We start from the raw sequence: 24430 nt of genomic DNA, 5'->3' as shown, positions 1-24430 counted from the left end.
AATAATGCAAAAATGTCTTATGCAAGACTCAAGTAATGGCAAGGGAAATACACGGTCTAAGTGCCCTGAAGGAGGAACTCACCTGGAGTGGAATTTATCTTAAGCCCCTTATTTGTAAGGATTACCTTGCAGTTGGCTAATAGTAAGTCTGTAAATATGCGACTCATACAGTTATGCACCATTCCAAGGTTAGTTTACTTCTGGTGTTTTGTATTTTGTCTGACCATGCAATTGACGAGAACATAAAGGCATTATTAAAATAGGGGCTGTCTCAATAAAAATCCCTTCTGTCAAAGTGCCTGCAAAGAAATTGGGAAGGGTGCTTGCCGTCTCCTCTAAAATAACTAATTACATATAAATAATTACATAACTAATTAATATAAGATTGTTGGGTAGAAAATGGTTGGGCAGCTTAATTCGTAAACACTTGTTCATATGGTATTGGGCTCGGTTTTGAAGCGTGTGGACAAAATCTGTGAATTAACATTGGGGAAAAACACGGAGAAAAATCACGAGTGAGGGTGGGGTGGGGCCTCTGGTGGAGCATATTTAAGCACATTCCGAAATCTCTCAATCCTCTAGAAGAAACTGTAATAAGTAAAGATGACAAACAGGTCTCGGGAAGATCAGTGTTTTTGAAACGTGGGTGGACTGACCGCAGAAGAGGCAGAGACCAACTGGGTGCAGGATTTCACAAATGTCCGAGGCCGGTGTCGGCCGTCCAACAGCAAAATGGGGGCTCAGACGCTGAACAAAACTGCTGTAAGTCAACTCTAGGGCGTATTAAGAAGGGCCAAGTGGAATAGCGAATACCCGGGAGCCCGACAGTGTGTATTTGGGGTTGCAACAAAGACCTGAAGGGCGGGGGGGACGAGCCTTGCGGCCACCTGGGCACACGCGCAGGCGGCGGGACAGCATTTGCAGCAGGACAAGGCACACGGGATGCCTGGGAGGGCGAAATTCCTGGGGCGAAGAACGCTTTCTCCGCTTAACGAAGCGGACCGCGGCCAGCACCGGACCTTTAGCCGCGGACTTACTGCAGCCAGGTTCCCAGGCTCGCCTCCAACTCCGCGCATGCGCTGACTACACCGCGCCCCGCCCGCAGTTAGTGCTGTGCGGTCAGTGGGCAGGGCGACGGAAGCCCCGCCCGTGACCTGCGCGCTGGCGGAGAGGTTGAAGGTCAGAGGTTCAGGCTGGAGCCGTCATGGCCGCGCTGTGTCGGCCCCGTGCCGTGGCTGCCGAGAGTCGTTTCCTGCGCGTGTTCTTCTTCTCTCGGTCCTATGGAGGCTCGGGCACTGAGAGTGGCTCCGGGAACCAGAGTTCCGAGTCCACGGAGGATAGAGCGCGCCCAGGCGGCTTCGCGAGCGCTCTGGAGCGGCACTCAGAATTGCAGCGCAAGGCGGAGCTCGGGCCGTCACGGGTGAGTCGCGGGAGCTGCGCCAGTGACGTGGGAGGCGGGGCCTTGGCCGGGGTCGGGGCGGATCCCGGGGTTGGGGCCGGGCCTGGCGTGGGGAGTGGAGCGCGGAGCCCGGGATGGGGGCGGGGCTGAGGTCCTGGGCGGGGGCTGGGGGCGGGGCGTGGCGTGGAGCTTGGAGCGTGGAGCCGGCATGCTTCTTGGCCCTTTGGACTCTTTGAACAGAGCGCGCGCTGTTGTAGTTTCTCCTCTTGTTGCGCTTTGTGCGGCATTTACATGCTGGACCTTCGCGCGTGTCTTCTGATGCGGTCTAGGACGACCCCTGGACTCGGAGGCGAATGGGACCCACACCAGAGAGGCTGGGCTCTCTGCTCGTCTTGTAGCTCCAGTGCGATGCTTGGTGCCTGGCGTGCCAGGTTCTTCATGTTTGTTAATTCAGTGGGTAGGTGAATGAGAGAATTAGTCTCTATGAACTTGGGCAAAGCAATCTAAGCTGTCAGGGCCTCACTTTTCTGTAAATGACAAGAAAAAAATTCCCATCTGACTCAGGCAATACTTTTGTAAATACGATAGAATTACTAGAGAAATGAAATGGAAGAAGTAAACATAAATGCAAGCCAGATTTTAAAAAATTATTAGATTAAGCAGACGTGAAATTGGATGTCTGGCAATGTTAAGTTATATTAAAAAAAAAAACCCCACTCAGTTTCTGTACTTACTATCTCTTTGGGGTCCAGTACCAAACAGCTCACAGACTGGTGTCCTGGATTATAGGATAAACTGACGGGCATCCAGCACAGCGCTGACTCTCAGTTTGTGGGCTGTCAGTGTTTGCTGAAGGGATGAATGAATGAATAGTACACATAGTGCATATTTGAACTTCAATTGAGATATCTGTGTGACTGCTCAAAAACAGTTGTACAAGTGCGAATAGTACAGTTATGAGCTCATCCAAAATAATAATTGATCAAAAACAGTTGTAAGAGTAATAAGGTAATAAGGTAACTGAACATAAACTTGTTTGAATTTTAACGTTAATTGGAAGTGCTTTCCTGACATGTTTATGATGAGGAATATGAGCAGTTATTAGGTGTTGAGAGTCAACTTTGTGAACGGGTTTTCACTTTACTTTTTGAAATTTCTAGATCTTTTTAATTGAAGAGTGTCCTGAGATTACAAGCTGAATAAAATTCCTTTTTATTGTGTGGTCGAGATTAAAAAAAAATTCTTTATTGTTGAAAGTATTACAGGTGTCCCCCTTTTCCCCCATTGACCCCCTCCAGCCCTCCCCCCTGCCCTTACCGCCCCATTAGCAACATCCTGTAGGGTGGGGCTGAGGGCATGCTCCCTAAGGCCACAGGTAGCCTGAGACTCAGTGTGCCCAACCAGCGGGTGAGTCAGGGATGGGCCCGCCAACTACTTTCTTCTCCCGCCCTTGCAGATCACCTCCAACTACAAGCACCTGAGAGCCTCAGGTGTGCAGGCAGCCTCCTTTGGACACTGGAGCAGCTGGCTCCCGCTGGCGGGTTGTGTGGTCAAGATTTTTTTGGAAAAAAAATTAAGTTTACTAAGTAATATTTGCTTACTTTAAAAAGAATTTAAATAGCACTGAAGGTTATTGTGGGATATGTAAAAGCTCCCTTTTCTCTTTTTTTTTGGTCTTTTTAAAATCTTTATTGTTGAGAGTATTACACATATTCCCCCCCCCCCATTATCCTCCTCCACCTCGCTCCTGCCCCACCCCAGGCCTTCACCACCATATTGTCTATGTCCATAGGTAATGCATCTATGCATATAAGTTCTTTGGTTAATCTCTTCCCATCTTCTCCCCCCTTCCCTCTGAGATTCCTCAGTCTGTTCCATGTTTCCATGCCTTTGGTTCTATTTTATTTATCAGTTTATTTTGTTCATTAGATTCCTTGTTCATTTATTTTTAGTTTCAATTGTTGATAGATATGTATTTATTAGAGGCCTGGTGCACGAAATTAGTGCACTGGGGCCGGGGGGGGGGGGGGGGGGTGGTGGGGTGGGGAAGCCCTCTACCCGGCCTGCACCCTCTTGTGGTCTGGGACCCCTCGGGGGATGTCTGCCTGCTGGCTTAGGCCCGATCCCCGCTGAGTGGCGCTCCCCCTGTGGGAGCGCACTGACCACCAAGGGGCAGCCCCTGTGTTGATCATCTGCCCCCTGGTGGTCAGTGCACGTCATAGCGATTGGTCGTTCTGCCGGTCGTTCTGCTGTTTGGTCGATTTGCATATTAGGGTTTTATTATATAGGATTGCCATTTTATTGTTCATATTTTTTATCTTCTTTTTCTTCTTCCTCTTCTTAAAGAATACCCTTCAGTATTTCATGTCATACAGGTTTGGTGATGAGCACCTTTAGCTTTTTCTTGTCTGTGGACGCTCTTTACCTGAACTTCAATTCTAAATGATAGCTTTTCTGGGTAGAGTAATCTTGGTTGTAGATCCTTGTTATTTATCACTTTGAACATATTTTGCCACTCCCTCTGGCCTGCAAAGTTTCTGTTGAGAAATCAGAAATCTCCCTTGTAGGTAACTAACTGCTTTTTTCTTGCTGCCTTTAAGATTCTCTCTTTGTCTTTAACTTTTGGCATTTTAATTATGGTCTGACTTAGTGTGGGCCTCTTTGGGTTCCTATTATTTGGGACTCTACACATCCTGAACTTTTAAGTCCATTTCTTTCACCAGGTAAGGGAAGTTTTCTGTCATTATTTCTTCAAACAGGTTTTCAATACCTTTCTCTCTTCTTCTTCTGGCACCACCATTATGCAAATGTTGGTATGCTTGAAGTTGTCCCAGAGGCTCCTTACACTGTCTTCATATTTTTGGGTTCTTTTTTTCTTTTTGCTCTTCTGATTAGGTGTTTTTTTGCTTCCTCATATTCCAAATCGTTGATTTGATTCTCAGAACACTCTACTCTACTGTTGAATCCCTGCAAATTATTCTTTATTTCAGTTTGTGTATGCTTAATTTTTGACTGGTCCTTTTTCATGTCTTTGATGTTCTCACTAAGCCCCTTGAAGCTCTGTGGGAACCACGCCAATGAGAGCACAGAGGCCTTGTTATTCATACACCAGGATGTTCAAGACTGTTCTGTCATGAGCCCAAATGGGATGTCCAAGGACTCTGAGCCTGGGAATCATAATCAGGCTAAGATACCGAGCGGGTGCAAGGACACATGGTACACTGTGCCCTTCTGTAACCCAAATGATTAATGTAACCCAGCGCTAGCCTTCTTTGTCTCTGGAATAATATACAGGTTACTGATAGGAGTCTGCTAGAGAGAGCAGGTGGGCAAAGCAGAGTGTGTGAAGAAGCAGAGGTGGCAGACATAGAGACTAGCTTCTACATGTGCAAGAGAAGCTAGAGAGCTCAGGTGGGGAGCTGAGAGTCGATACTGCTACAATGTAAGGCTAAGAGCTCACAGACAGCTCAGATATAGCTACCATGTTAACCGGCCAGTGTGCTGGGCGAGGAAGACAGGAGAAGCTGCTGAGGCTGAAGCTCCAGGGGAGAGCTCAGGTACTATTGCTATGTAAAGCTAGGTGTCTAGAGGCAGCATGCGGCTGCTCATATAATAGCAGTAGGTACAGAGAGTAATGTTGCTTTGTGGGAAAGATGTATCTGTTCACCAGCAGGTGTATGGCTGCCTGCCTGTTGTATGGACTTTGCTGTGGAGAACTGTTTTGTCTGATGGCTGTATGGCCATTGGCTTCTGCAATAAAGACCCATTCTTATATACCCACAGCCTCTCATGGCTTCTCTGTCTGCCCCACCACCGAGAATTGACCTGTGTCTCAGTGAGCAGAGGATAAAGGAGGAACTTGGATAAGTTCCCAACCATTAGTACAGTGGGAAGGGTTCGAGAAGGAACCAGCCCTGGTGTAGTCGGGAAGAATTTAGAATATATGGACTCAGAACAACTCAGCGCGGCAATGCTGAGCAGTGCTCCTGCTGGCTCTGACAAGCTCTCGTTAAGATCTTTGATTATCCTTATAACCATTGTTTTGAACTCTGTATCTAGTAGTTTGTTTGCTTCCATTTCATTTAGGTTTTTTTTGAGATTTCTCCTGTTCTTTCATTTGTGACCTGTTTCTTTGTTTCCACATTTTTGCTGCTTCTCTGTGTTTGTTTCTATGTAGTAGGTAGAGCTGCTATGTTTCCTGGAATTGGTAGAGTGGCCTTGTGTAGTAGGTGTCCTGTAGGACCCAGTGGTTCAGCCTTCCAATCACCTGAGCTGGACACTCTAGGTGCACCCCTGTGTGGGCTGTGTGCACAGTCTTGTTGTAGTTGAACTTTGATTACTATTGGCGTCACTGGGAGGAGTTGACCTCCAGGCCAATTGACTGTGAAGACCAGCTGCGACTACAACAGAAGAGCTGCTGTGCAGGAGACACTCCTATGGAGCAGGATTTGCTTCAGTGGTACTTTGGTGCTTACTGAGTCTGCCCCTTGAATGTGGTGCTTGTGGATGTGTAGAGTTGTAATCTGGTATGGTCTGAAGCTGTCCACCAGGTGCACTGGCTCTGGTGCCCCCTGGGAGATGCAAAGTCAGCCACTGCCTGGGGCCACTCAGCAGGAGCTACAGAGGGATCTGCAGATGGCTGCTACTTGTGTTGGGTTTGGAAGTGTCCAGATGAGGCCAAGCTGTGAAGCAAGGCAGCTTGCTTCTAGTGCTGGGCCTTAGGCCTCTTATTGATAGGCATGCTGACTCCAGGTGCTGCTTGTTTGAGAGATTTTAGGAAAGCCTGAAGCCTGAGCCAGGACATACGGAAAAGCTGCTGCAAACAGCTTGGGTAGGGCAGCAAATTGGGTGGGTGGGGTCTCAAGGAATCATCAGGGTGGTGGGAACAGTGTGATCCAGGTTGATGGAGCCTCAGATATGGAGCCTGCAAGTCAGCTCTGTGATGGGGAAGATGTCAGCATAGGAACAATGCACCCTGTGAGCACCCCTGTCTGGGAGAAAGCAGCCTGAGTACTTGCCCTGATGCCAGGCAATCCAGTTCCTCTCCAAATGCCCCAGGTTCCTTTCAAACTGCTGCCCCAGCACTGGAGCCCAGAGGGATGAGTCTGAGTAAGTCCATGTGCTGGCCCTTTTAAGAGGAACTTCCTGGATCTCCAGCAGCCTCCCTGTCACTCAGCCACAATCCCCACTGGTTTTTACAGCCTGAAGTTATGGGGACTTCTCTTCCCAGCACTGGAAACTGGGCTGAGGGATCTGGTCTGGGGCTGGGAACCCTTGCTCCTCACTGGAGGCCTCCACAACTGAGCTATCCCTCCCCATTAAAAAACACCACATGTAGGTGTTGGACCAGCCTGTTCCATGCTTCCTGCCTGTCTCAATGTGCTTTCTTCTTTACTTCTCCAATTGTAGGACTTCCATTCAGCCAAATTTCAGGCGGTTCTAAATGATGGTTGTTCTGTATTTTAGTTGTAATTTTGATGTTGAGGGAGGCAGCGAGTGCTGCATTTACTTACTTCGCCATCTTCCTAGGTTCCTCCTATATTTTTAAAATGGCAAATTCCAGAGATTTTATACATACACTAGAAGCCCGATGCATGAAGATTCGTGCTAGAGTGGGCTTTCCTTTCCCTGGCTGCCAGTACCGCCTTTCCACTCCGGCCCAGCCCCTTTCCGCTCAGGCACTGGAGCCACCTTTTTCTGCTCCGGGAGCCTTCTCTTTCCGCTCCGGCCCCACCTTCCCACGCTGCCAGAGGCCCTGAGAGACGGGGGGTGGGGCAGAACGCCTGGCAAGCGTCCCGCCCCGTCACTCCGTGGCTGAGTATGCAAATTAATCGCCATCTTTGTTGGGTTCATTTGCATATCACTCCTGATTGGCTGGTGGCGTAGTGGAGGTACGGTCAGTTTACATGTTTGTCTATTATTAGGTAAGACTAGAGACCCGGTGCACGAAATTCATGCACGGGGGGCGGTGTCCCTCAGCCCAGTCTCCATCCTCTCCCAGTCTGGGACTCCTCGGGGGCTGTCTGCCTATTGGCTAAGCTGGCAGTTGGACATCCCTCTCGCAATCCATGATCCCTTGTTCCTTACCACTCTCCTGCAGCGGAGGCGGGGGAGGCTCTTGCCACCACCGTTGCGCTTGCCAGCCCTGAGCCTGGCTTCTGGCTGAATGGTGCTCCCCCTATGGGAGTGCACTGATCACCAAGGGGCAGCTCCTGTGTTGAGCATCTGCCCCCTGCTGGTCAGTGCGCATCATAGCGACTGGTTGTTCTGGTCGTTCCACCATAATGGTCGCTTAGGCTTTTAATATACAGACTAGAGGACCGATGCATGAAATTCATGCAAGGGGCTCGGCCCTTGCAGCCCCATCTTCATCTGGAAGGTCGTCTGGAAGGATGTCTGGTCTAATTAGCATATTACACTTTTATTATTATAGATAAGCTCATTAAATATAAGTGTAATTATACTTAAAAACACACATTGGCTGGTACAGTTTTGAAGTACATTATTACTGTTTCAGAGTCTAAACTGGATCCAGCAAATGTTGGTTTGAATTATGGTTCTATTATTTACTAGCTTGTTTCCTTGGAAAATTACTTAATATATGTGTATCATTCCCTTTTTAAAAATAATGTTTTTATTGATTTCAGAGAGGAAGGGAGAGGGATAGAAAGATAGAAACATCAGTGATGGAAGAGAGTCATTGATCGGCTGCCTCCTGCACGCGCCCCCCCCCTCCCCCCCCCCCGCCCGGGATCAAGCCCGCAACCCAGGCATGTGCCCTTGACTGGAATTGAACCTGGGACCCTTCTGCAGGCTGACGCTCTATCCACTAGCCAAACCAGCTATGGCTCATTCCCTTATTTTATTTATTTATTTATTTATTTATTTATTTATTTATTTATTTATTTTTATTATTTTTTAAAATATATTTTTTTATTGATTTTTTACGGAGAAGAAGAGAGAGGAATAGAAAGTTAGAAACATCGATGAGAGAGAGACATCGATCAGCTGCCTCCTGCACGCCTCCTACTGGGGATGTGCCCGCAACCCAGGTAAATGCCCTTGACCAGAATCGAACCTGGGACCCTTCAGTCCGCAAGCCGACGCTCTATCCACTGAGCCAAACCGGTTAGGGCTCATTCCCTTTTTTATAAAAGAAAAACCTATGTCATGGGATTATTGAGATTAAATGAATTCATTATGTAAACACAGCATAAGTGCCTGAGACTTAGTAAGCAGTATATTTTAGTTGTTACTGAAAATTGCTATTTTTACTTAAGTATGTATAACTTCAAATATTTTTCCTTCTCATTACATATGTGTTGAGAGTATATACCTCTTTGAAAAAAATATTTGCTTGGTATTCCATGGCATAATTTATTTAACCAGGCTTTCATTAATGAGCTTCTAGGTGTTTTTCTGTTTTATTCCCCCTTTAATACAGATAATGCTACATTTACATTTTTGCATATTTATGGAATATATGCTGGGTCAAAGTGTACACACAATTTGCATTTTGACAGAGCCTGTTTGTGCTACATTCCCACTTACAGTGTGTGGCAGTGCCTGTTGCCTCACCCCCTTATCCATGTGGGGTATTGTAAGTGGACTTTTTTGATATCAATTTGAGATTTTTATCAAAATAATGTTTACTTTTTTTACTTAATAAATTTTAAAAATGTTTTTATTTATTTCAGAGAAAGGAAGGGAGAGGGAGAGAGAGAGAGATAGAGATAGAAACATCAGTGATGAGAGAATAATCCATTGGCCGCCTCCTGCATGCCCCCTACTGGGGATTGAGCTCACAACCCAGGCATGTGCCCTGACTGGGACTCGAACCTTGACTTCCTGGTTCATGGGTTGATGCTCAACCACTGAGCCATACTGGCCGGGCAAATGGTATCAATTTGAACTCATAAAATACAACTATATCAACAGAAGACTACATGTATGTTATATATATTAAGGGCTCTATGTAAGATTAAGATTCCATTTGTAACATGGCTTCTGCTTAAAAAATTTTTTTGGAAGATAAACAGTTTGCTGTTCTTTAAACAAATCTGTATTTTTTTACCTTTTCTCTTTCCCCTGGAATTAGTGTCCCTGCCTGCATATTCCATTGGAAAAGCCGCCTCTTTAATTAGGCCTTTGTCATCTCCCCAACCAGATGAAACTCCTTTTGAATGTCCGGGGCTTTATTTTATACTATCTTTATGGTACACACACAACTCTTAAGTTATATTGAAGTCATTGTGAATTTGTTTTATCTTCTTTTCTGTATTACATTAGGGGTCATTTTTATTCACCCTTTAAAAAAAAATGAAAAAAAAAATTCAGTCCTCACAGAGGAGTGAGGATGTTTTTTCCCATTAATTTTTTTAGTGAGTGGAAGGGAGGGGGAGAGAGAGAGAAACAGCTATGTGAGAGAGACACATCCTGCACTCAGCTTGCCTCCCAAACTCATCCTGATCAGGGCGGGGTATTGAAACTGCAACCCAGGTATGTGCCCTGGTGAGCAGGCCAACGCTCCAAACACTGGGCCACTCTGGCCAGGACTCATTCATTATTCACCCTTTTCATTCCTTGCATAATGCCTTACACATAAGTAGGGATTGAATATATTTTTGTTGATTTGAATTGGAATTAAATTTATACGGTTCAGTGGTTGAAATTGTACTGTTGTAGTGTAACCCCCATCTTACAAAGGACGCCTCAAAAAAAGGTCGAATTAAGGAGTCATTTATATTAAAAGCCGGCAGCATACGAGGGAGCAAAAGCGCTCCAGACCTCGCAGCCCCGAACAGCTTGCCACTTCTGGCTTATATGCAGAATATCACAAAAGTATTGATTACATCTTTGGGTCTGGAATGAGGAACCTGTTTCGCGAAAAAGCATTTTTACAGAAGCAGAATTTGAGCAACTTAGTTATCTAAAGTATCTACGAATCACTGAATCAACAGAAACGCATTATCTGGGACCACCTGGACAATTTAGAATAATTGTGCTGTCCAGATTCCGGGACCACTGAATCAACCGAAATTCAGTTATCTGTAGCTACTGAGACAATTTAGGATCACTATCTGTTCTGGGTTCCAGAGGAATGTGCTTCGATGACCAGTGAGATCACAATCAATGGGATATTCAAACCACCATCAGTGGAGTTTTCAATCATACATAAGTTCAGAAAATCAAAATAACTTTTAAATTAGTACAGAACCCAAAACAGCAAGGTTAAAATATTAAACAGCTATTTTTACCCAGGTATGGTTGTTACCATACTTCAGTACCCATTGATTTAATTCTTATCCTAAAAGTCCAGACTTATGTGTCTGTATGTACACCTCAGAAATAAGTGATATTCAGCCCAGCTGGCATGGCTCAGGAGGTCAGGGTTCAATTCCCAGTCTGGGCACATGCCTGGATTATGGGCTCGATCCCCAGTGAGGGGTAGGCAGGAGGCAGCCAATCAATGATTCTCTCTCATCCTTGATGTTTCTCTTTCTCTCTGAAATCAATAAAAATATATTTTAAAAAAAGAAATGTCTTATTCAGTAAGAGCCAAGCAAGTTATCTTAAAAGGAACTTTCCCTGGCAGGTAGGAATTTAATCATGAATTCATTATCCTCAAATTTCTGTGGACCTCAAGTGTAAATGACATGAAATGCCATTGTTTTGTGTGGAGGTTTGTAGGTGCCCTTTTCCCATTTACCCACTTCTCTTTCCCTTGCCTCGTTTTTTTTTTTTTGTTTGTTTCTTTTTCATTTTTTCAGGGTAGGGACCAAGTTCTTTTCATTTTTGTGACCAATATATAGAGGACCTATTTATATACATATGTATATCTTTTTATGTGTGTATGTATGTACACATATATACTTTAAAAAAAAAAAAATCCTCACCCGAGGACATTCACCCTTTTAAAAAAAACGAAAAAGAAAATTCAATCCTCACCCGAGGAGTAAGGATGTTTTTTTCCATTGATTTTTAGAGAGAGTGGAAGAGAGGGAAAGATAGAAAAAAATATCTATGTGAGAGAAATGCATCGATTGGTTGCCTTCTGCACGCTCCCTTACCAGGGCCTGGACCGAGGAGGAGCCTGCAACCAAGGTACGTGCCCTTGACCTGAATCGAACCCGGTCCCTTTTGGTCCACAGGCCGACTCTCTATCCACTGAGCCAAACCGGCTAGGGCTATTTTTTAAGTCTGACCTTTTTCTTATTTCTTTTATTAAAAAATTTTTTTAAACCTTTACCCCTCTTGTTGGTAGAGATTTATAGAACCTGTTAAGCCATTTGGGAGCTCATCACCCATTTTATAGCCACAAGGTGGCAGAAGTGGAGCAGAGAATTGGTTTTATGCTTTATGAGTATTACTGTTTTTTAAGGGTAGAGGGTGGCATATTACTGTTCAGCACATTGCAAAAATGGTTTGCAAGAGTTTTTAAGACCACACAAAAGAACATTTTATTATTTTAAGATGGAGAATAACATTTACTATTTTAGCTTATTTATTTGGAATACTGATGTTACAAGAGAGTTTATAGTTTCATTTTAGTGATAGATTTTATGAAAATATTTTGTAAATGTTACTTTTTCCTTTATTTTGGAAATTGATTTCAGAGGAAGGGAGAGGGAGAAAGAGATAGAAACATCATTGATGAGAGAGAATCATTGATTGGCTGTCTCCTGCACACTCCAGACTGGGGATCGAGCTCACAACCTGGGCATGTGCCCTGACCAGGAATCGAACTGTGACCTCCTGGTTCATAGGTCGATGATCAACCACTGAGCCATGCCAGCTGTGCTACTTTCCACTTTTTCATGAACATTTTTTTAAAAAAATATATTTTATTGATATTTTACAGAGAGGAAGGGAGAGGGACAGAGAGTTAGAAACATCGATGAGAGAGAAACATCGATCAGCTGCCTCCTGCACAACCCCCACCGGGGATTTGCCTGCAACCAAGGTACATGCCCTTGACCGGAATCGAACCCGGGACTTTTCAGTCCGCAGGCTGACGCTCTATCCACTGAGCCAAACCAGTTTCGGCTTCATGAACATTTTTATTGGCATTTTTTATTTCAAAATGCTGGAATATCCCAGACCACAGAATATTTAAATCAGAATATTTATATTTATATATATATATATGTGTGTATATATATCTGATTTACTGGGAAAGTCCAAAATATAGCTTACTTAAAGGATTTTTTTTCTATATAAGAGGGGAAATGCTCATATTTTGAATATGTTTTAAGTCTGTTAAACTCATGTAGCAATATCATATAGTTTTATTTAACCTTTTGTTTTCTCACCAATTTTATATTGACAACTTTAAAAATTATATCAATATTTAAAAAATTAATATGTAACGGAATGTTGAAAAATATTTGTGTGTAACCATAGTGCTGCTGGTTTTACATTAGCGAATTCTAGGAGCATTATTTCTGAGTTTGTAATAAAAATCTTCTGAAATCTTTAGTTTCAAAGTGGAATCTAACATTTTCAAAGCATGTTTAGAAGAAATGACCAGTTAATATAAAAATAATGAAAGAGTGTGTTGAAGTAGATATGAATCTCTAGGGAAAGTAAGTTTTTGTCAACACCAATAAAATGTTTATAAGTAATACTGTACATTTTCTAAAAGAAAAAATGAATATATTCTGCATGTATTTGTTTTGTGGGTGATCATATGATTTATTTCTAAGCAGTCAGACTCTTATGACTTCTCAAATTAGCATTAGCTTTTACTATTTTTATATCTTGAGTCTCATTTTTGCTTGAAAATCTTGCTCTCCTTTTTTTTAAAAAAAATATTTTATTGATTTTTTACAGAAAGGAAGGGAGAGGAACAGAGAGTTAGAAACATCGATCAGCTGCCTCCTGCACACCTCCTACTGGGGATGTGCCTGCAACCCAGGTACATGCCCTTGACTGGAATCGAACCTGGGACCCCTCAGTCCGCAGGCCGACGCTCTAGCCACTGAGCCAAACCGGTTAGAGCCTTGCTCTCCTTTTAATGTGTGTAGGCTTTGTTTTATTTTGATTTTTCTTTTAAATGTCATATTAAATTTTTCTTTTATTTACATTAAATTTTGTAACATGATTACAACTCTTGGGTTTGTTTTGATCAGCATTAAATAATGGGAAATAAAGGAAACTCACATTTGAATGGAGCCTGGTTTGTAGGGTAGGGATTTGGGAATAAAATTCAACAGTGTTGATGCAGTTTAAAGCTTTGGGTACTCTGGTGTTGGCAGAGGATACATAAATGGTAGATGCCCCATCTAGGAATAGGCTGCTCAACAAGTCTCTTGGCCTAGTTGAGACATTGGGTTTTCCCACAGGAAATAAGTGCAAACTGAGGCAGAGAATATTGATACCAGAGAAATGTAAACTTACATTCATATAAAAACCTGTACACAAATGTTCATAGTAGCTTTACTTGTAATAGCCCAAACTGGAAATAGCCCAGATACCTTTTCAGCTGATCAGTGGTTAGATAAACTGGTCCATCTGTGCCATGGAATACTTCTTAGCAATACAGAGGAACAAGCAGTTGATTCACACATCAGCTTGAATGAATCTCAAGGGAATCGTGCTGAGTGAAAAAAGCCAGTCCCAAAGGGTTACGGACCCTATGATTCCATTTGAGTGACATTCTTGAAATGACAAAATTATAGAGATGGGGAGCAGGTTAGTTACTGAAATTTAGGGATGGGGTGGGCAGAAGGGAGATGAGAGCAAAATACAGTGCTAGAACTGTCCTGCAACTGGACTGTGGTGGCAAATACATGAGCCTTCCCATGTGATAAAATTGTATAAAATCCGAATGCTATGGGTGTAATGTTATACTGTGTCTTACAAGATGTTACCATTGGGAGAATTGGGACAAAGGTGCGGAGATCTCCATGTATTATTTCTTACCATTGCATGTGTATTTACAATGGTCTCAAAATAGGAAGTTTAATTTAAAAAACCATTTCACTAGCCTGTCAGGCCCAGCACTGGAAAGACCAGTGAAGTCCATAAGCACAATCCCATTATCCCACATCATTTCCTGTAAAATGATTTCTTGGGTTAGAAGCAGTGCTGTGTGGCATATCATGACAATGACTATGAAATTCTCTTAGTTAATGGATGGTGGTTTTGATGGAAGCTTTGTGGGCAGGGAAGGCAAATCCATATTCAGAGTGTCTATTCCAGTGATAATATATTCATTTAGAGTGGTCCTGTGTAACCATCCTGCCACCAGGTGGCCGGCTGATCCTCCCGGGAGTGCTGCTGTATTGGAAGCTTAGTGCTGGTCTCTGCTCTTGGCGATTGGTCATTTAGCAGTGTTGGGTGAATATAAGGAAGTGTTTCTGAATCCATACATAACCTCCATCCCACAAAAATTCAAGGTCCTGCAGCCTTGGCGAAATTTCTAGTTGTCTGGTGGTCCAGGACCTGTTGAGATACCCCTCCGGCCCCTACCACAGAAGCACATCCCTGCTGCCATGGCCACTGTGTTCTTGAACCCATTTGCGAGGGGAAAGAGCTTGACTGGTGTCCACAGGACTGGTTATCTTGTTTCCTGATTATTAAGCTTCCTCTCTGCTGAAGAAATCATTCCCATGTGACTCATTCGTTTTTCCACTCTGTGTCCATTCAGAGAGATCTATGGTAGCTACATGTCTTTCCCAGACCACTTGTCATCTATTTTCCAATCATGTTACTTCTAAATCCCTGACCATCCAGCAAAATCATGGGTCACTTCACACAAATCAACATCGATTCATATCTTGGCCCTGTCTTTGTCCAGGCAAAATGATCATTCAGGTGAACTGCTCAGTGTGGCTGTGACTTCACCACTGTCCTTCAGTCACCTGAGAGTCACCTGGAGAGGCTTGTCAGTCTCCATTCTGCGTTGGCACGAGGCACAGACACGTGTAGGCACCCCCACGTGCCGGGTTGTAAAGGCCGAGCAGTAGAATAGCCTGCCTGGTGGCCTGGACCTGCTGCAGAGCCTTGTCTTGTTCTGGACCCCAGTCAGATTGGCAGCTTCTCGGGTCACTTGGTGTAAAGGTTGAGAGGCATGTTCAAATAAGGTATTTGTTGCCTCCAAAATTCAGGCCCTGGTGAGCATAGGTTTGGAAAAAATGTAAGTTTTTAAAAAGTAATCAGCCTGCATTATTCGTTCAGTCATCCCTCAGTAACTCCAGTATGTAAAACAACTAGAAACTGACAGCACAAAACAATTAAAGAAGCTATTTTCCTTTGAATAAAATTATAACAGGGTCAAACCATTAAAAATACTGCATTATGAACTCATGTTCAGCTTGCTAATTGCAGGACCCTTAATCATTTTTATCTTAATGTGTGAAAATTGTATTACAAGAACAGTCACTCTCCCTAAACCTGAATTGGAAGGTGGTCAGTACTAGGAGTAAGTCCGTCGCCTCCTGGGATGCCCTCACAGGCTCAGACTCCCCTCCTCCCCAGGCAGGAGGCTTTGTCCAAGGCCACTCCGAACCCTGCTCAGAGTCCCGGTTTCACTCCAGCCACCTGGCCACGCTGGCTCCTTTTCACGAAGTAAAAAGAAAAAATGAAGTTGAAGAGTATACCTGGCTTTTTAAAGCAAAATCCTATGTAAATCTCTTTTACAATTGCTACAAAATGTAAATATACAGCAAACTGACTTTTAAATTTCCCCAGTAAGATTTTATTATACCCACCGTATTATATCTTTATATTGAATTATATGCACATAAATACCTCTTTTCATATTTAGGGCTCTCTGAAAGGCGTGGAATCCTTCGCGTCTATGCTGAGACATTCTCCTCTCACTCAGATGGGACCTGCCAAGGATAAAATCGTCATTGGGCGAATTTTTCATATTGTGGAGAAGGATCTTTACATAGATTTTGGCGGCAAGTTTCATTGTGTGTGTACAAGACCAGAAGTGGATGGAGAGTAAGTACAGTCATTTCCAAGTGCTTTAATAGTGTTTCCATAAAGTTGAGATACTTCAAAAGTACCGTGTCTTCCCGAAAATAAGACAGTGTCTTATATTAATTTTTGCCCCAAAGACACGCTAGATCTTATTTTCAGGGGATGTCTTATTTTTCCATGAAGAAGAATACGGTACACATTTATTGTTAAATGAAAATAAAGGAAATTTATTACCTGTATACGGTACGGTAGTACAGTAGTTGTCAACACAAACCAGACAAACTGTGAATCCTACAGTATCAAGAATTTACTCATTTATTCAATGACAATCATGTCATCATCTTCTGGAACATCATCATAACAATCCAATTCCTGAATTTCCTGGTGAATTTCTTGTGACTCCATTTCTTTCAGAATCAGTGGACCAAATCTCTCATGTTTAGCAATAGCACTGTCTTTAAATGAGTACTTCTTGTCAAGGTAGCCTGCTCGCAGTGCATTTGCAATGCAACTGTCAGTGATTTTCTCCCATGAATTCTTCACCCAAGTCACAACTTCTTGCAGTTTAGGTTTCACAAAGTTTCCACGCTGATTTCTCTCCATTCTATTTTCAATGTAGTCATTAATTTCCATGCGCAAATTGTCTTTGAATGGCTTGTTTGTTGCAATATCAAGAGTCTGGAGATAGGCCGTCATTCCTGCGGGAATCATTATCTGATCTATTTTTCTTTCGTGAAGAAATGTCTTCATGTCTTTAGCGCGGTGAGTGCTGGCTGCATCCCAGACTAGCAGACCTCTTTGGCTCCCTCGCATAACAAGCAGCAGCATTAAATTGACCCACTTCCTTATAACTGCTTGTGTGGCCCAGGCTTTTTCAGTTTCAAGAATAAAAACGCCCAAAACACGTTCAATCTTTTCCTTCTTGCCCTTAGAAATGATTAAAGGTGGGATTTCAGTGCCATCCAGACGAATTGCCAAAATACAGGAAACACGTGCACTTTCGTAAGCAGTGGAGGGAATGTACGCTAAGGAGGCACCTCGCTGTTCAATTGTTGTTTGAGATGATTGGCCCATAAACACTGCAGTTTCATCCATAGCAATCATGTTGGAAAGATTGTATTTAGAGAAGTCAGCATCATCAATAAAGGACTTGAATGCAAGTGCTCGCTTAATAACTTGAGTATCTTCCAACTTAAACAATGTTGGTAGATCTTCTTAAAGACAGTTCACTTCGCTGAAGGAAATTATCCAGCCAGTGTTGTGATGCTTTGAAGTCTTGGGGGCTATGTCAAACTGTGGTGCCATTGCAAGGGCAAATTCTTGAATCTGAGCCCTATTCACAACCAAAGCCTTTGCTCTCCTGTCAACAACCCATTCACAGATCAGGTCTTCCAGCTCGGAAAATAATGGTTGCCGACCTGATCCACACTTGCGCTTTTTAGCATTTCCCTTGTCCACTTGTTCAATGAGGTTACCATACTCTGCTCGCCATTTTCAGACCAATCGATACTCAACATCTTCTCTTTGCAGAAAGCAGTAAGATTTTGGCCCCAAGAGTCTTCCACGATTCCTTTCTTGTACTCCACGGAGTAGCTTTTTCTTTTTGCGCTCATTTCTAGGGGTAAAAAAAAAGGAATTGGGGTATCAAGGTGGGGGGAGGGGGATCACTCAAAATGACACAGAGGGAATCAGAGGGGGGAATCAAAATGGCACAGGAGAATCAGAGGGGGGGATTACCATTTTAGTAACCCCTTTTGATCCTCCTGTGTCATTTTGATTGTCCCCTCTGATCCTCCTGTGTCATTTTGATTGTCCCCTCTGATCCTCCTGTGTCATTTTAAGTGATCCCCCTCCCCCCACCCCTGTGCCACTGAACACCTTCACCAGACATCCCCCCTACCCCTTTATCAGACATTTACCCCCTGGGGCCTGCCTGGGGACTGTCACTGAGCTTGCTGGGGCCTGGATCTGGGCTGGAGCAGGGTCTGCCACTGACTGAGAACCTTCAGTCATCATGAAGGCGGCCGCGAGCATCAGGTAGTGTCACCAGAGACAGACCAGCACTCACCACCTTCGCCGCGTCCCGTCCGCTCTCTAATCCTCCTGTTCTTCTACACGCATCTGGGAAAGTCTCCTCCTCTCTCCTGCCCCGCGCTCACTGCTCACTCCGACCTCCGCTCCGCCTCCACACAGCAGTGACGTCAGGACTCCGCGTAACGTCACTGGTTGCTAGACACCAGTCGGGGCGGCCCTAGCGACCAGTTTACAGTAAATTAATTTTCATTCTGAGACAGAGCCTGGGGCCTTATTTTCGGGGGATGCCTTATATTTCATTCAGAAGGAAACCTGTAAGTAGGTCTTATTTTCGGAGGATGTCTTATTTTCGGGGAAACACGGTATATTATTGGACTTTAGTTAGTGGTTTTAAAAAAGACAGAAAATATGCTTATTTCTCTCATAATGCCAGTTTGCCAAGTTGGGGCCAGATTCATGTCTTCTCAAAGCAGTGAAAATAGTTTTGGGGAAGAGTTGACTGTTCATCCTTTGTTTTCCCAAATGATAAACAACAGTCACGCTGTAAGTCCTGTTGCTCTGGTTTGCCGCTCTGTTGACTAATGAGTTAGCCGACCACTGTCTTAGGGAAAAACACTTAAAAACATTTTAATAATGTACTAATGTCTTTAAACTGAAGTCAAAACTTCTGGGTAAGGGTAATGCCTTACGCAGTGGTCGGCAAACTCATTAGTCAACAGAGCGGCAAACCGCGGCTCGTTTGCCGACCACTGGTCTAGCAGTTCTTTCTAACAGTGTGCTGGGGTTGGAGGGGGCTCATTGCAGCCAACTGCACCTGCCTGGCTGCCTGCTTCCTTCCCCCTCCCTCTGTGACACATGCTCTGATGCTGGGAGCACAACTGCAGCTCTGGGTCTACAGACAGTTTTTCTGAGAAACACTTTCTACTTAGCCAATTCTTTGTTGTCCACTTCCCAATTTATCCGGGAAAGGAGGGTTATACTCTTTACTAAATAGTTATCCAGTCTCTTGATTTCTACACGTAGAGATGCTTCAGTTCTTTCTGAAACCCTTCTCTGGGTCTCTTACAGCTGCCTGTCACTTAGCTTTGAAAGTATACTGATCTTACTGTCTACAATATTTTATTTCATTTTTATTTTTATTTCAGAGAGGAACAGAGAGGGAGAGAGAGATAGAAACATCAATGATGAGAATCATTGATTGTGTGCTTCCTGCACGCCCCCTACTGGGGATCGAGCCTGCAACCTGGGTATATACCCTGATGGGGAATCCGACAGGGACCTCCTGGTTCATAGGTCGACACGCAACCATTAGGCCATGACAGCCAGGCTACAATATTTTAAAGTACTGTTTCAGTTATGTTGCCTTTCTACTTGAATCCAAATCAGAATGTAAGGGTGGGAGATATTTAATTCAAATCTTACCTGTAGCCTTTATCATTGGTGGAAAGAAGACACCAAATGGGAAGCGATGAGATCCAGCGGGTCTCTGGTCTCCCCGCTGCATGCCAGCAGGTGTAGAGGACATGACCGGATGCAGCAGCTGACTGTCTGGACACATGTTTGCTCTCTGCCTTCATGTCAGGCCGCTGACTGCACATATTCTGGCAGATTCCTGCTCTGATACATTTATTTAAGTGACTTTAAATAAGATGTAAGTATTTACCTAATTTGTTTATTATTCATCAGCCTGACCTTTTTTATCCCTTTTGAGAACCATTTTTCTCTTTATTTAGAGTTGTGTATAGTTGAATCTATTCTACAGTAGGATCATTTAAATATTAATAAGATACATGAAAACTCAAATTTAATAAAATACCCAGCTTAACAAAATGGTTTAATTTTTTTATTATTGCTTTCAATAAGTTCAGTGGCCTTTCAGACTTAGAGTAATGGATAAGATCAGAAATCATTTGGGTTAACCGACTATCCGAATGAGTGAGGCACAAGCCTTTTAATAAGTTCTATAACTTTTTTTATTTTACATTAGTTTTTTTTTTTTTTTTGAGAAAAAACTTTGGTTTATTAACTGACAGTGACTGATACAGGGTAAGTGAATAATTATTTACATTAGTTTTTGGTTATGGCTTAAAGAAACGGTTTTGGCCTTTGTTCCAGGAAGCGCTAGAGTTGTGCAGAAAGGCTGCCGCGCTTGCTCTGGGGCGGAGCAGCTCTCCATTCACTGTTTGAAGTGTGGGGCATGGTGGTGGGTATTTCTACTACAAAAAAGTAAAATGTTTGAGAAACATTTTTAAAAGGAAAATTAGTTCTAGAAATACACTACATTAATAGTAACATTCAGAATATAAACTAGTATTTAGGCATGTTCAGTAGTGTGATCTAGTTAGAGTGAATTGCAAAATAGAAATATTGTAAGTAAATTTTGAGATTTTAGAGGTGTGGATGGGGCCTAATTTTTACAGTACCAACCACAAAAGTTATAACTTACATTGTTTTTCTTTCATATCAGCTTCTGTCTTGAAAGCAGAAATTATATTGTAACAAATCAGAATGACTCTGGCACTAACTTCTGGTAATTAATTGAAGTAATGACTTGCTGAGTTAATGAACATTCTCTTCTTTTCTATAAAACCCACTGTTGACACCAGTACTACATGGACAATTAGAAAGTAGATGTCCTCTACTAACCTGGGCACTTTTGCTTCTTCCAGTTGAGGTATATCTTTAGCAAAAGCTAGTTGTGTTTGTTCCAAAACCTGTTTATATTCTTGTTAAATAATATATTTGATTATTGCCTAAACTAGTGGTCGGCAAACTCATTAGTCAACAGAGCCAAATATCAACAGTACAACGATTGAAATTTCTTTTGAGAGCCAAATTTTTTAAACTTAAACTTCTTCTAACGCCACTTCTTCAAAATAGACTCGCCCAGGCTGTGGTATTTTGTGGAAGAGCCACACTCAAGGGGCCAAAGAGCCGCATGTGGCTCGCGAGCCGCAGTTTGCCGACCACGGGCCTAAACTAATAAAATATGAGTACAGAAAGCGTTTTTGTTCTTATGAAATATAATTTTGGGAAGACTTCTCATAAAGGAGAGATTTTGTTTTTAAACAAAATTGTTATTGAATTTGAACGAGTAAACCATAAAGATTGGAGGGGTCAGATCATAGAAATCTGGAAGGAATTGCTTTCCAAATGTCCTTCTGTCCCTGTTTTACACTGAAATGGCTGCCTCTGGCCATTGCAGACACTGCAGTGGGGGGTTGTTTGTGCCAGGAGATCAGCACCGGGCCCCAGGGAGTGAGCCTTTACCCGGGGAGAAGGCCTGGCCCCACAGTAGGACATGTGCATGAATCGCTAAGTTAATGTCTTTGCAGCATATGAGTATATTTTTTAACGAGTCCTCACTTCAGTCTACTTTTCCATGAACCACTCCTATGAGTCAGAGAACTTCTGCTACTTAGAAATATAAAACCCTCTGCCCATCATGTGAAGCTGCCTGCCCTTTTCTCTAGACATTTTTCCTGTGTCAATAATACAGCATACACTTTCCCAAACTTGTCCTAGTGTGGATTAAGATCCCTTTCCATATCCCATGTGATAATCATGATAGCTAGGTTTTTTAAAACCTGCATTGGACTTCATCTGATTTATTCCTCCTTAAGAAGCAGAGAAAGTGAAAGCTATTACCCCCATTTACCAAATCAAGAAAATGAGTCTCTGAGCATGAAGCATTCCAGTCATACAATTGCTTATTACCAAGGCAGGGGCTCCGACCTAGAGCTGTGTGTAACCAATGCCGGGAATGTTCTCTTCACTCTCAAGTGCTGTTCTCTAAATCCTACGATATAGAGTTCTTAATATCTCATAAAAACCTCCTAAAACAGTCTCACATAGGAATCAGTTTAATGCAGGGACCCTGAAGGCATGTGGTAATGAAGCTTGATGGAGGTCTGTTAAAGAACGGTAGGTCACCTGTTACAGTGTCCTTAGTTATGGTGTCCATGGTTATGGTACACCGGGGCCCTCGGAGTGGTGTCCATAGTGTGCTTGGATAGTGTTACCAGCAATTAGCTGATGAACAGTGGGTCCAGGTTTTGTTTCAGAATGAATGCTTTATCATAATTATAGTGATACCTGTGGTTGCAAGAACTTAATGTCTGGCAATTATTAGTAGCTTAGAGTCAGCATCCCTGTAGTTACTTGGGAATGATAAGTTTATTCTACAAAGAGTAGAAAGTTGACTCTTTATAGATGTAATACTTAATTTTTAATTATTAGATTGATTCTTTTTATAAAATGTCATCTACTTTCTTTGAACATTGTTAGACCTAAAGTAGTTTAACCTGCGTTTTTTGGTCTTCGTTTTTGATGACCAGGATCAAAGTAATAAACATTAATTTCTGTGTTGTATCATAATTCAAATATATAGAATTATTGCTCCTTAACCACATAACCCCCAGTTATGTAGTTTTTGTGTTTCACCTATGGGTGTCATCTTTCTTTTTCTGTTGCTGCTCCTGTGTTTGCATTTTTAGCTTAGACCTCTTAATTTCTTCTTCTAATATTCTGATGCCTGGGAAACTGGTTACCAAATTTGTTGTGCTGAAAAAATAAGAAAAACTAGTGCTTGAGTAAGAACCTTGCAGCCTCTTCTCTAGGTAAGTGTGTGCACTTGGACTTCAGCGTGCATTTTGACAGCTCCAGTAGTCCTCGGCTTAACTCTGCATGGGTTCTGTGGGGACTTGATGACACCAGATAACTGACTTCCTGAAGAGTGAGGTGTGACCGGGTTGCAGTCCTGCCTGTGTTGACGGCTGTTCACTGAGCTCTCGATAGGGTTTGTCACATATCAGAACAGTGTATGCTGAACTAGTCAGGTGCTGAGTGTCTTGGACATGAGCAGATACTGTGGTTGAGACCTTAACACCTCCAGCAGGACCAGTAGTGAAAATAACATGGATTATTGGATCACAAGTACTGTTTGAGGTGGTACCAATTCCTACAATGAATTTGTAAGTAAATCAGTAAATTTCTTAAGAACATCATTAAGTCCAAAATATTGCTTTATGGTGTTGATTACTTTGGTTGGCATGGAATATATCTATAATACATTTTATGAGTCTCAAGAATTAAGCTGTTTATTTTTAAATAAAGTGGGTCATGTACAGTTTTTCCTGGAGTCAGCAAATATTTAATGAGCCACCTGTGTGATGCTAGTGATGTGCAGATTAAAGGCAACCCTTGCCCTCAGGGAGGTGATGGTTCAGTCGTGGGGATAGAGAGTGAACATCCTATCTAATAAAGAGGGAATATGCTAATTGACCATCACTCCATCACAAAGATGGCTGCACCCACAGCTGAGGCCAAGTTCCCATAAGGAGCCTTAACAAGCAATCAGCAGGGACCTGAGGCTTCGCCCTTTCCCACCCCCGTGGGGCTTGACAGGGGACCTCAGACCCCATCCCCCACCCATCAGGGCTTGACAGGGGACCTCAGGCCACACCCCCCACCCTGCAGGGCTTGACAGGGGGCCTCAGGCTGCACCCCCTGCCCCAGTGCCAGGCCAGGGACCTCAGGCCATGCCCCCCACCAGGTAGGGCTTGACAGGGGACTTCAAGCCCCGCCCCCCACCCCAGCACCAGGCCAGGGGACCTCAGACCGCACCCCCAGCCCGGTGGGGCTTGACAGGAGACCTCAGGCCGCGCCCCCCACCCCAGCATCGGGCCAGGGGACCTGAGGCTGCGCCCTCCCACCCAGCGGGGCTTGACAGGGAATCTCAGGCCGTGTCCCCCACCTGGCGGGGCTTGATGGAGGACCTCAAGGCATGCCCCCTGCCCTGGTCTGGGCTGGGGGACCTCAGGCCACACCCACCGTCCTGGTGCCGGGCCGGGGGACCTGAGGCTACGCCCTCTGCCCAGCAGGGCTTGACAAGGGTGGGACTGACAGGGTCTGGATCTAGCCCAATGTGGGGGGGCCAGCCAGGTCTGGGTCTCACGTGATTTTGAGGTGCACGTGGGTGGGCAGGGACTTGACTCTGGGTCCCATGGTGTGCCCCAGACTCTGACAGGAGGAAGGTTTTCATATACATTTTACTAATTTTCTTTA

The 24430-nt window shown here is 43.7% G+C and overlaps 1 protein-coding gene across 1 annotated transcript in view; it reads left to right on the top strand.

Moving 5' to 3' along the window:
• Nucleotides 1-575: 575 nt before the first annotated feature.
• MRPS28 (mitochondrial ribosomal protein S28) overlaps nucleotides 576-24430 on the top strand; it is a 117492-nt gene continuing 93637 nt past the window's right edge. The window contains exons 1-2 of the mRNA XM_080646940.1: nucleotides 576-1420; nucleotides 16170-16351. Of these exons, the coding sequence (XP_080503066.1) occupies nucleotides 1205-1420; nucleotides 16170-16351 (398 nt within the window). The 5' untranslated portion in view covers nucleotides 576-1204. The remainder of the gene's footprint in view (nucleotides 1421-16169; nucleotides 16352-24430) is intronic.

Source organism: Plecotus auritus, assembly GCF_963455305.1.
Source record: "Plecotus auritus genome assembly, chromosome: 11".
Taxonomy (NCBI): Eukaryota; Metazoa; Chordata; class Mammalia; order Chiroptera; family Vespertilionidae; genus Plecotus; species Plecotus auritus.
The sequence above is the reverse complement of the archived record's forward strand: the minus strand, read 5'-3'. Positions and strand labels throughout refer to the sequence as shown.